Genomic DNA, 12,991 nt, shown 5'->3' on the forward strand with positions numbered 1-12,991 from the left:
TTAAAGGAGGGTGGGTGCCTGGCTGGGTCTGCAGGCAGCTGGAGGAGACTTGCTCCTTGATTCCTTGTTCTTCATCTCTCCAGACAGGGCCAGAAGCAGGGCTGGGGCTGACAGGTGGTGCACTGCAACTTTTTGTTGTTGTGTGCAGTTAATGTAGTTGGCTATGAGCAGCGTCAGGTCTCGTACCTAAAAAAAAACAAACAAAGGAAGCAGAGAAATGCTGTGGGACACACTTTGTAAAATGTTCATGTATGTTGCGGCATTTCAATTCTATAGCAATTGTTAATGAGATGTTAGATGTCATCATATAATGTTCATGAATGGCAAACATAAGTATTTATCAGCCAGTGTTTCTGTGTACTTTGGTGTGTGTGTGCTCTCCCTTTGTAAGAGAGAATATATACATTTCCGCATGTTTCTTCAACTACATGTAGTGGTTCTCAATGGGAGCATTCAGAGAACAATGGGGTTCTTGGGGGGTGATCACATGTTTACACCAAAGATCCAGGCAAGACAAGGTTAAACTTGTAATTACTTGCAAAAGAATTGCCTACAACATTCTAAAATCTGCCAGTTTAATGTGAGAGAGTAACACAGTAATCTATGTATTGTTTCTTTTGCAATGACTATTATTTTTACAGTAACAGACCAGTGCTCAAGCGCTGACTAGAATCCAGTGCTGACAAGAATCAGTATTCACATGCACAAAAATGTAAATTTGACAACAATCCACTGGGCTAGAATCTAGCACTGACTAGAATCACGCAGCAGCAAATGGAAATTTGACAAGCCATTAAAAAAAAGGATTGACTTATGAACCACTTATATTTTTAAATATTTTCAATGAACCAATTAATTTGAAAGCATGTAAGCAGCTTCTTGCAATGCTCTCCTAAATGCGTAATAAAACCTATGTGCAAACATTATTGCTTTAATGACCGAATAGCCTACTGTTGTTTTTCCTGTCCAATGACAGCCCAACTTTGAGTGACTTGGGAGAGAGTCGCAAGTTGATTTGCTGCCCCTACGAGTTTATAATAGCATAGAGTATTATATTTTATATTTTATTATATTATATTATATTATATGCTCCAGAAGGAAACACGATGCATTAAGAGCCGGGGGGGTGTGAAAACTTTTGAACAGGATGAAGATATTACAATTTTTCTTATTTTGTTTAAATATCATTGTTTTTCATTTAGTACTGACCTTCAGAAGAAACAGAAGATACTTTCATATTCCCAGAAGACAAATTAAGTACAATTTACCTTGATCTTCAAATTCAAAAAGTTTTCACCCCCCGGTGTTTCCTTCTGGAGCATCAGTGAATGTTTGAACGTTTTTTAATAGTTGTGTTTGAGTCCCTCAGTTGTCCTCGGTGTTTAAAAGATGGATCTCAAAATCATACAGATAGTCACTGCTGGAAAGGGTTCAAATATGCAACATATGCTGGAAAACTGAAGAATCTGCGGGACATGGAGGATTTTTCTGAAGAACAGAGCTCAGTTTAACTGCTCAGAACAAACAAGAGACTCATGAACAACCATCAAAAAACAAAAAAAAAAACAGTCGTAGATCATCAGGTAACCACACACAGTATGAAGAATCAAAGGTTCACAAACTTTTGAACGGGGTCATTTTAATAAATTCAGCTATTTTTTTTATCTTGTTAATTATATGTAAACATCTTTTATGTAAAATATCTTAATCAGGACAGTACTAAATAAAAAAATAACATGCATTTTATATGATCTCTCTTATTTTGTCAAAATGTTTCACATTTTCACAGATTCTGCTAGGGATTCACAAACTTTTTTTTTTAATTTAACGTTTTTACATTTAACATTAATAATAAAACATTCAACAAGAATTGCACATTCATTTACAATTTTATGTTTTAATTATATATATATATATATATATATATATATATATATATATATATATATATATATATATATATATATATATATATATATATATATAAAAAACCACAAATTACAACTGTCTCACAATTTTCATTTCCAAAACAACCTTTAAAAAAAAAAAAAAAAAAAAAAAATAATTATTCATTTTAAAGCATAATACCTACCTTAGATGGGGTCATAGCAAACAGATGCTTCTCTGTAGACTTATCTTTGGATGTGTTGGTGCCAGAACTCAGAGCTACTACCAGCATAAAGTCCTGACCACATGCTCCAAATGTCACAACGCTTTTATAAGGGTAAGATGCAAGGACTTTCTAGAAAACACAAGGTGAAAACTCATCTTAGCCGTTCACTAACAATATGAATTGTTTTGAAATAACATGTAAGATTGCTACAGCTCTGAAAAGAATATGTTCACTTACTATAGAGTTAAACTCCAATATGCTGACTCCATCTTCATGTCCTGCCAGCCAAACATGCACATTCTTCTGTGGAGATGAAGTCACAGGCTACAGGAAGAGTAAGATTAAGAAACAATGCCACAGCATAATTTTTAGAATTTTTAAATACTGAAAAAAATTGTATGCATCACCTTTAGTCTTAGGAGACTAAAGGCCAGTTCACACCAAAATCATTAACTATAAAAATAACGTACTCGGTTACGTACGTAACCTCGGTTCCTTGAGATATGGGAACGAGTACTGCGTATGGGGAAAAGCTACTTTTTCCTCCTTGCTGAAGCCTTTTACAATAGCGCAGTGAAAACTGCATGTCTATTGGCTCAAAGGAATGAAACTCTTTGAGCCAATGACGGCGCAGCGTAGTCGCGCGAGCCAATGGCGAAATAGCGCACCAACAAGCCCGCCAAAATGGGTGTGGCCTATGGCTATATAAGCCGGCGTTTCGCCGTTGGATTCAGTTTTAGCTCGACTGAAGCGACGATACTGAGCCGCAGTGTCGAGGCACGGCATAATACGCAGTACTCATTCCCGTATCTCAGGGAACCGAGGTTACGTACGTAACCAAGTACGTTCCCTTTCGATACTCTCACTCATACTGCGTATGGGGAACGAATACAATCACGACGTGCCGCGACAGGGAACGACAAAACATAACTTGAGCGCCGAGGGGCCCAGAGGATATGTGAAGGGCTGAAAGCCGTCGAACCCTGGACACAGTGTGTGATGACGGTGCTCAGTGAGGCCGTATTTTCACACTGAGAGGACCCGAGCATGTAAGGTCGGGATGTCAAAGTTATAAAATCTGACAAAAGTGGACGGCGAGGACCAGCCGGCTGCCTCACAGATGTCCTTGAGAGAAACGCCACTAGACCACGCCCAGGATGAGACCATGCCTCTAGTGGAGTGGGCTCTTACTCTTATGGGGCAGTCCAGGCCCATAGAGGAGTAGCATAGAGCAATTGCGTCGACTATCCAACGCGAGAGGCGTTGCTTTGAGACCGGAGACCCTTTGGTGCGGCCGCCAAAGCAGATGAAGAGCTGGTCTGACTGCCTGAATGGCTGAGACTGCTCAGTATAGATTCTCAATGCCCTGACGAGGCAGAGTAAATGCACCTCCTGCTCGTCCGTGGAAGGAGGTAGCGCTGAGAGGGAAATAACCTGGGCTCTGAACTCTGAGCACCTTGGGGACATAACCATGTCTGGGTTTTAGAACGACTTTGGAGTCGTTGGGCCCGAACTCGAGGCATGCAGGGCTCACAGAGAGGGCCTGCAGGTCGCCGATGCGCTTAACCGATGCTAGCGCAAGTAGCAGAGCGGTTTTAAGCGTTAAGGGCCGAAGGTCAGCTGACTGCAGTGGCTCGAAGGGCGGACCCTTGAGGGGTGCAAGGACAGTGGAAAGGTCCCAAGAGGGAACGGTAAGTGGTCTAGGGGGATTAAGCCGCCTTGCGCCTCTTAGGAAACGGACAATGAGGCCATTTCTGCCCACCGTCTGGCCAGCGATAGGTGCGTGAAACGCTCCAACGGCTGCAACGTAGACTTTGAGCGTGGAAGGGGTGAGACCGCTATCCAGCTGCTCTTGGAGGAAAGACAGTATCTGGGATACGTCACTCTCCACAGGGTCGACGCTGCGCATTGAGCACCAGTCAACAAAGACAGACCATTTCTGGGCTTAGAGACGCCTGGTGGACGGAGCTCTAGCCTGAGAAATGGTATGTAAAATGTTCCCGGGGAAGCTTAGCGGCTCCCATCGAGGGACCATAGGTGCAGAGCCCACAGCTGGGGCTGGGGGTGCCAGATTGTCCCGTTCGCCTGAGAGAGGAGGTCTCTTCTCAGGGGGATAGGCCATGGGTCTCTCGTGGAGAGCCTGAACAGCTCTGAGGACCAGGTTTGGGTCCTCCAGAGTGGGGCCACCAGCAGGACTCTGTGTTTGTCCTGCCTGATTCGTCTGATCACGCAAGGGATCATTGCGATCAGGGGAAAAGCGTAAAGGAGGAGCCTGGATCAGGTCTGGGCCAGGGCATCCATCTGTTTTGAGAAGGTTGGGCAGTGAGAGTTCTCTTCTGAGGTGAAGAGGTCGACCTCTGCCTTCCCGAAGATCTCCCAAATCTTTCGTACCGTTTTAGGGTGGAGCATCCACTCGTCTGAGGGGACGTTGCTCCGCGATAGCATGTCTGCCCCAAGGTTCTACTTGCCAGGAATGTGTGTCGCTCTGAGCGACTGCAACCTGGGCGTTGCCCATTCGAGGAGGCGCTTTGTCAGGGCGCAAAGGTGGCTGGACAGAAGGCCTCCTTGGTGGTTTATATATGACACAACCGTCATACTGTCCGACTGGACTAGGACGTGGTGTCCTTTCAGGAACGCCTGAAAAGAGTTCAGGGCATGCTCTACTGCCAGCATCTTGAGGCAGTTGATGTGCAGATGGCTCTGCTCGCGAGTCCACGAGCCGAAAGCTGGTCTGCCCTCGAAAACGGCGCCCCAACCCGTGTTGGAGGCGTCCGTTGAAAGCACCTTCCTTCTCGTTACCGCCTGAAGGTTGACTCCATGCTTGAACCAGCTGGGGTTCGTCCAAAGTCTCAGGGCTGTAACGCAGGCCTGATTGACCCTGATAAGGAAGCGGCCGTGCCACCAAGCATGTAGTGGAACCCTGAGTTTCAGTCAGTGTTGCAGAGGCCGCATTCATAGGAGGCCGAGCTGTAGTACTGGGGAAGCGAAAGCCATCAGCCCTAACATCCTCAGGAAAGTCTTCAGAGGGTAACGGGCATTGTTCCTGACTGATGCCGAGAGCTTCTGAATCATCAGTGCGCGCTCTGGAGAAACTACAGCCCTCATGTGGACTGAGTCGAAGACTGCGCCCAGGAACGTGATACGCTGGCTGGGGAGCAGCGAGCTCTTGGCAAAATTGACCCTGAGTCCCAGGCACTGAAGGTGGCTGAGGAGCACGGATCTGTGGTATTCTAGCTCGGTACGAGACTGGGCCAGTACGAGCCAGTCGTCGAGGTAATTCAAAACTTGGATCCCCATCTTCCTTAGAGGGAGAAGCGCCGAGTCCATGCACTTGATAAACGTGCGGGGAGCTAGAGACAGCCCGAAGGGCAGGACCTTGTATTGATAAGCCACACCCTCAAAGGCGAATCTCAAGAAAGGCCTGTGGCGAGGGGCTATTTGGATGTGTAAGTACGCATCCTTCAGGTCCAGTGAGAAGAACCAGTCCCCGGGGCGTATTTGCGCGAGGATCTGCTTCAATCTCAACATTCTGAACTTCCGTCTCATGAAGGAGATGTTCAGAAGCCTTAAGTCCAAGATGGGTCTGAGACTGCCATCTTTCTTGGGGACAACAAAGTAGCGGCTGTAGAAACCCGACTTGCTTTCTGCGGGGGGAACGATTTCTATGGCTCTCTTCTGTTACAGAGACATCACTTCTGCGCGGAGGACATGAGCGTCGTCCGTTTTGACTGAAGTGGTGACCACACCGCTGAAGCGCGGCGGCCTGCGGGTGAACTGTAGGGAGTAGCCGTTGGATATAGTCCCGATGACCCACTGTGACACTCCGGGGATGGCTTGCCAGGCTCCGTCAATTTCTGTATTTCAATTTCAATTTCAACCTCGTCTGGTGGGGCCCCGGCAGAAACCACTCGTCCAGCCAGCTGCGAACCGGGCTCCTCAGGTGTGGCCCATTCCAAGTCGAGCTCCTCGACGGCCTTGGAAAGGATACGGATGAGCTCGGCGTCCGATCCAGGCCTGGAGTCAATGGGCTCTAGTGACAGCAGGGGGGCGGGCTCTTCATTGCCGACCCACTCCTCCGCTTCAGATGCCGCGAGCGACATGGAGTCGCCGGGCTGCTCATCCTCCTCCGAAGGAGACGAGGTCACTCGCTTCCGCTGAGGGACGCTGCTCCGGGCGTGCAAAGAGGACGGGGGACGGCTCTCTCACAGGAGAGGGAGAGGTCGGCGGGCGCTGGGCCGGCGTAAGGCTCTCCCATCTCCGAGCGCTGAACTCCTCTGCCTCGCTGTCTTTTCCTTGCCGGCTCGCGGGAGGAAGAAGACGGGAAGGTGCGGGAGGCGGAAGCGCTTTCAGTGCAGAAAGCGATCCGAGTGCGGAGAGAAGCGAGACTCATGCACTCGCAGTGCGGGCATGAAGTCTTGGTGAGCGCGGCGTCAGTGTGGGGCTTGCCCAGACATCCGACGCACTCACCATGGCTGTCGTCGTCCTGCAGAGGGGCTCTGCAGGTGCCACAGGCGTTTCATTCCTTTGAGCCAATAGATGTGCAGTTTTCACTGCGCTATTGTAAAAGGCTTCAGCAAGGAGGAAAAAGGAGCTTTTCCCCATACGCAGTATGAGTGAGAGTATTGAAAGGGAACTATAACTAAATCAGGGTCCACACCAATGCACAATATTGTTCTGTTTATTATAAACACATGCTGCAGTTTTGTCATCTGATGCTTTAAATACTGGATCTCTTTAAAGCAAGATGGAATCTGATTGGCAAACTGATTGTGAACTCTGCTATTCTTTTATATTTAGAACTATTATTTTTAGAACTACTGTATATCTTTATCGTTATCTTTATAGTTATGTTACTTGGTGTGAACAGGCTTTAACTCACCTCAGCTTCGAATAGCTTGGCTCCAAAAAATGACCACTTCCGAGCCACTGTCAGGTAGATTCGTATGCACTCTGATGAACTGCGACCCCTCAGGGATGCCCATCTGGTAGAGAGTTTCTGCAGCAACTGCCTGAGAATGTATACATTTCAGTTTGTAAGCCAATCAAATTCTTTGTGTTCATATTTTACTTTGTTTCACTGGAAGAGTAAATACCTCATTTGTTCCTCACTGCAGGTGTGTCTGTAATGCTTTGGGTAGAAACGCTCTAGAACCTGTTTGAGGGTCTGGTTAGACTTAGTCTGTGCAGCTCCTGAACCACCTTGACTAGAAAATGGTCGCTCAAAGTCCCCAAATTCCACCTGCATGACACAAAACCCATTATGTGTACTTTAAAGAAAACAAAGCCTATTTTAGGAAAATTAAGGACATTTTTTCTCCAAATTCTCATTACAGCAATTTTTTTAGTAACTGCCATTAGTAATTTGCTAAATCTCCATTGACAAATTACTGTAATACAATGATTATTTACTTAAATGAGCATGAATTTAAAGCAGTAAAAAAAATACTATTGTATATAAACATGGCAACACTTTACAATAAGTTTTCATTAGTTAACATTAGTTAACTACTTTAGTTAACATGAACTATGAATTAACAATACTTAACAATACAGCATTTATTAATCTTATTTAATGTTAATTTCAACATTAGCTAATACATTATTAAAATCTTGTTAACATTAGTTAATGTACTGTGAACTAACAGCTGTCTTTTTATTAACTAACATTAACAAAGATTAATAAATACCGTAACAAATGTATTGCTCATTGTTCGTTCATGTTAGTTAATACATTAACTAATGTTAGCAAATGAGACCTTATTATAAAGTGTTACCATAAATACTATAAATGTAATTAATACATTTTTTGTCATGTTACAGTAATGACAGGGATTTATTTAGCATCATATCGGTTTTGATTAACTGACATGAAAATAATGTTACAATATAAATATATAAAATGAATGGAAGCCAAAACTGAGCTAATTGTCTTTAGAGGTGCTTTAAGTGATTTATTTTATATAAGAATGGGATCGAAATTATCCAGAATTTACAGATTCTGGTTCCAAAACAGTTCTATTAATAATTATTTTAGTAATTGTGAGGGACCTGATTTGTGACTGACTGACTGGTCCTGATTTGTGACTGGTCTTTTTGAACAATTCATTAAAAGAACCAGTTCGTTAAAGTCATTTATTTGATATATGATCACTCCACTATTTTAGCAAACCAGAAAACTAGCCAATCAGAGCCACTGTGTGCATGAGAGTCAGTTTTTGCAGGTTGGCTGACATGCCAATGGAGGCTTGGTTTTGGAGAGAGGGCGTGTGGTTGAAGAGATATAGTGGGCTGTTTAATTCAATGACAAAGTGGGGTGAAATATCACTTGAACATGTTCTTGACAGGTTTGTAAGATTTATGCAGTAACATAATAGGAGCAGCATAGTGTACCTGAGCAAGCAGGGCGGCCATCTCTAAAGCAAGCTCTTTGTTGACAGGGAAGTGTCCCGCTGTAATTTCCTCATTTGTTTGGTATGCCAGAAGCAACCGCTCCCTCTCTGTCTCTCCTCTCATCTGCTGGGAAAAGTACAACCTACAGGGAACAGACACAAATTGCAGCTTGTTGCATGTACAGTAGGCTTGTTGATGATGTTCTGTTTAAGAATCTGAGGCCGGATTCACAAAACATTGTTAAGAATAAAATTCTTCTTAACTGCTATTTTCTTCATATTTTCTAACTTAAGTAAAAAGAGAAGAAAATTTTGTATTCCAAAAACTTTTCTTTTAAGAATGTTCTTAACTTTTTTCCTAAGACAACATTTAAGAAGTATTCATATTCCTGAAAAGAATGTTCTAAAAATTAAACTTCTTAAAGGATTAGTTCACAAGAACATTCCAAAATGATTACGTCGCAGAGCTAGTGCAAGATGAGCATTTTTGTTTTTTTTTTTAGAAAATGACCGATCGTTTTGATAGACAAGGCCCTTTTTCCTCAGCTGAGGTCGTGTAGTGCGCTTTGAAGATGCACTGAAACTGCAAATTGGACCTTCAACCCATTGTACCCCAGTGAAGTCCACTATAAGGAGAAAAATCCTGGATTTAAATCCTTAATTTCTTTTCGACTGAAGAAAGAAAGACATAAACATCTTGGATGACGTGGGGGTGAGTAAATTATCAGGAAATTTTAATTCTGAAGAATTAAAGCACAAGTAAGGCCACTGCATCTTAAAAAAAATGTCTTTCAAAATAACTATTTTAACTTGACACATTAAAGGTCACATTAAAATCACAGCGCTAAGCGATTAACTCCTGTCAAGCCAGTTGTGACAAAAATAGTCTGCATGCTTTTTATGATAGCTACGGAATCTGCAGGCAGTGCAAAAAGACAGGCTTTGATGTGTTTTTCATTCAGCTAGTCTTCAGCAATCCCCGCCTTTCAATCAAATAACACCAAAGCCTGTCATTTTCTTAAGAAAAAAAAAAAAAAAGATGTTCTTATGAAAATATCTGAGAATTTTTCAAGAATTGCACTTAGGAACATTCTTAAGAACTTTATCTTATCTTTATCTTAAGAATTTTCTTAACTTTCTTAAGATTTTCGTGAATCTGGCCGCTGTACTCTACCTGTTCTTATAAGTGAGTTTCACTGTCCTGGCATTCTCCGATTTGCCTGTGTGCTGCTCCTTCGAGGCCTGCTCCCATTTTGCAATAATGTCACAGATCTGAGGACACAGCACATTGGTTTTAAGATAAAGATGGTTATAAAGCACAATAAGTCACTGTCCAGTAGAGTGTGTAGTTTGTGCGAGTCTGACCTTCAGGTTTGCCTGAAGACAGTGCTCAAGGTCTTTGCCAGTGGGGTCGTCAGAAAAAAGGCTGAAACCAGACTGACCAGTTTTCCTCATGCCCGTGTCCTGGTTCAACCGACTCTGAAATTCCTCCACTGTGGTTGAAGCATCAAAACCAACAACCTGACACACAAAGACAGACTGTTGGCTTAGACAGGTAGTTGGTGAAATACCTATAGTTTGTAATGTCATTTTTAAAGAAACAGTTCTTCAAAAAATGAAAATTCATTATTTATTCACCATCGTGATGTTCTAAACTGCTATTTTTGTTCTGTGGAATATAAAACTGCACACTGAGTTTTTTTTCAATTTTTCAGGGTTATGTTTATTTAATAATTTGGTGGTGTGGACCAGTAAGGTTTTAAATACTTAACAGTAATACTAATAAATTAAAATACATGTAGTCAAGTATGGTGTCCAATACTTGGAATTTGTGCTCTGTATTTCACGTACCCAACTGCACACACACGGCAGTAAACACACCCAGAGCAGTGGGGCAACAATTTTTGCTGTGGCGCCTGGGAAGCGATTGGGGATTAGGTGCCTTGCACAAGGGCATCTCAGATGTAGGTAATGAAAGTTGAAGAGAGCGCTGTTCATTCACTCCCTCCAACTGCATTGCATACCGGTACCGAGACTCGAACTCGTGACCTTCATGTTACAAGTCCAACTCTCTAACCATTAGGCCACAACTCAGAAAACATGTAATAAATTAATCAAAAATCAGTTTCCACAAAAAAAGCAGCACAATTGTTTTCAACATTGATAATAAGAAATATTTCTTGAGCAGCAAATCAGATGGGTAGAACGATTTCTGAAGGATCATGTGACACTGAAGACTGGAGTAATGATGCTGGAAATTCAGCTTTACCATCACAGGAATAAATTACATTTTAAAGTATATTACAATAGAAAACAGTTATTTTAAAAATTGTACTAATATTTGACAATATTACTTTTTTTTCTGTATTTTTGATTAAATGCAGCCCTGATGAGCATATAAAAAAATTACCAAACCCAAACTTTTGAACAGTAGTGTAATCAGTAATAATGTTTTAGACCCAAGCAAAACTAGAAAATAATATACATTTAAATAAATTAAACTTGCCCATGGGAGTCCTTTTTGAAGAATTTTTCACACTGTTTTCTATACCGTCATGCATTTGCATTCTTTTTCGCATGGATATCGAACTTGAAACGTTTTTTTTAAAGTTATGCTTTACAAGTCAATCTACAGAAACACAACAGAGTGAATTATAGTGACCATCAAGATACAGAATGCACAAAAAAAAAAGTTTTATGTCATCCATATGACTCTTGCTTTAGAAGAACATCAGGGTGAGTAAATAATGACAGATCAATGGTCATTTCTTGATGAACTGTTACTTGATCATAAGCATTTTTTCTAATATGTGTGGACCTGGTAGGTGTTGTTAAGGAAGTGTACAGGCACGCTGAAGGGCAAAGAGTGGTGGTAAGGGTTCCTGAGTAAGATTGACAAGATCTCCATACGTGACGATCGGGCTTGCCGATCTCCTTTCTGCTGCGTCCGCTCCAGGGAACGTTGGCAATAAATGGCATACTTTCCCACCTCTGTCCTGGAAACAATTCAGAGATTGAACAACTGAGTAGGGTGTGCTTCAGGCGTGGTATGACATCTGTTCTGATTTACCTTGAATCTCCATGCCTTTTGAGATGAACCTGCAAATACCAAAGAATGGGATGTGTGGGCAGGAAAAGACCAACACACAGAGCCAGGAACTGCCATCCCTGTGTTAGAGAAAATGTAAAGTCATTGACATCCTCTCTTGTAACCTCATAAATCACTCACAAATTGGCAAGAAACACAAAACAAAACCAAGCACCCCCCCCTAGTGGTGTAAATTCACATCACAAGCATGTGATTTTTAATCATCTTACCTGCAGGGGTTTAGGCGGTCCTTGTGGTTGTCTGTTCTGTGTTTGTTTGATAAGCTGGCAGTAGATCTCATTTTGCAGCTCTGGGTGGGTGAGACACACTTGTAGAGCACACTGGGCAAGAGATACATGATAATCTATGGCTGGAGTGTCAATTTCCACATTAATGAAGAGCTGACATGTCTGTAAAGAAGAGAAAAATAATGTTTCTGCCCTTGTTTTGGGGCTATGCCCCCCAAATGTGTAATGAATGAAGACACACCTTAAAGAGCTTGATGGCTTCAGTTTGTAGAGCCTGTGAAGGCAGGGTGGTGAGTGGAGAAGACAGTCCTTCCTTTGTGAAACACAGCATTTGGTGTCTCCAGAGCGGAGACCCTGAAAAAGAATCAGACAAATATGGACATTCAATTATTTTTATACATCTACAATTTAAAAGGGCAGCATGAGGTTGAAATGAACAACTTGATAATAAACTAAATTTATGATATAATGTTTGCCATGGATACATTTTAATAACATATGTCAAATCAGTCTCAACCTCAAGCAGAACACCCACATACCACAGTCCTTTCATTTAGTGATGTTAACCACCACACAAATGCTTTGGGTCCTTGAGATCCGGGGGTCCTCTGCTGGCCATAAACAACTGAATAAATCACTTAGTCACTGCATCTTTTTTTTAATTCCTTGTTGGAAAAAAAAATATCTTCATTTGCATTGCAAAGATGAACAAAGGTCTTACGGATGTGGAACAACACGAGTTGTGAGTAATTGATAACAGAATTTTCATTTTTGGGTGAACTAACCCTTTAAATGTGTCTGGTGTCACTCGCTTCCAGTTATTTTACCTGCACAAAAGCAGTCTGTTATACTGCTTTACATTGCAAACTTAATTCTTAACATATATTATCATTTTATTATCATAATCTTAACACAACATTTTTTAGGGCAAATAGTTTTAATTAAACTACTTTGCCAAACTGAAAAGACTGAACGCGCAAGAAACCTTCCCTGTCCTGTGGGAAACTGACGTTGGGCTGATTGGTTGGGCCTTACAATACTAATATGTGTGGCTGTCTTAAAAATAATATTATTTTGGTGGGAAACAGCTGGGAAAACAGCTTTTCTTTTCTTAACAACAGATTTATGTATCATTACAAGTCTAGGAAGATGG

At 42.2% G+C, this 12,991-nt stretch overlaps 1 protein-coding gene across 2 annotated transcripts in view; it reads right to left on the reverse strand.

Moving 5' to 3' along the window:
* Positions 1-12,991, reverse strand: part of plekhh2 (pleckstrin homology domain containing, family H (with MyTH4 domain) member 2) — a 47,977-nt gene continuing 34,986 nt past the window's right edge. For both annotated transcript variants that reach the window (XM_067387006.1, XM_067387005.1), the window contains exons 19-30: positions 12,080-12,192; positions 11,821-12,000; positions 11,573-11,670; positions 11,321-11,498; positions 9,868-10,023; positions 9,677-9,774; positions 8,504-8,645; positions 7,207-7,352; positions 6,993-7,122; positions 2,351-2,437; positions 2,093-2,242; positions 1-186 (exon numbers count right to left, since the gene is read on the reverse strand). In XM_067387006.1, coding sequence (XP_067243107.1) covers positions 1-186; positions 2,093-2,242; positions 2,351-2,437; positions 6,993-7,122; positions 7,207-7,352; positions 8,504-8,645; positions 9,677-9,774; positions 9,868-10,023; positions 11,321-11,498; positions 11,573-11,670; positions 11,821-12,000; positions 12,080-12,192 — 1,664 coding nt within the window. The remainder of the gene's footprint in view (positions 187-2,092; positions 2,243-2,350; positions 2,438-6,992; positions 7,123-7,206; positions 7,353-8,503; positions 8,646-9,676; positions 9,775-9,867; positions 10,024-11,320; positions 11,499-11,572; positions 11,671-11,820; positions 12,001-12,079; positions 12,193-12,991) is intronic.

Source organism: Chanodichthys erythropterus, chromosome 5, assembly GCF_024489055.1.
Source record: "Chanodichthys erythropterus isolate Z2021 chromosome 5, ASM2448905v1, whole genome shotgun sequence".
Lineage (NCBI taxonomy): Eukaryota > Metazoa > Chordata > Actinopteri > Cypriniformes > Xenocyprididae > Chanodichthys > Chanodichthys erythropterus.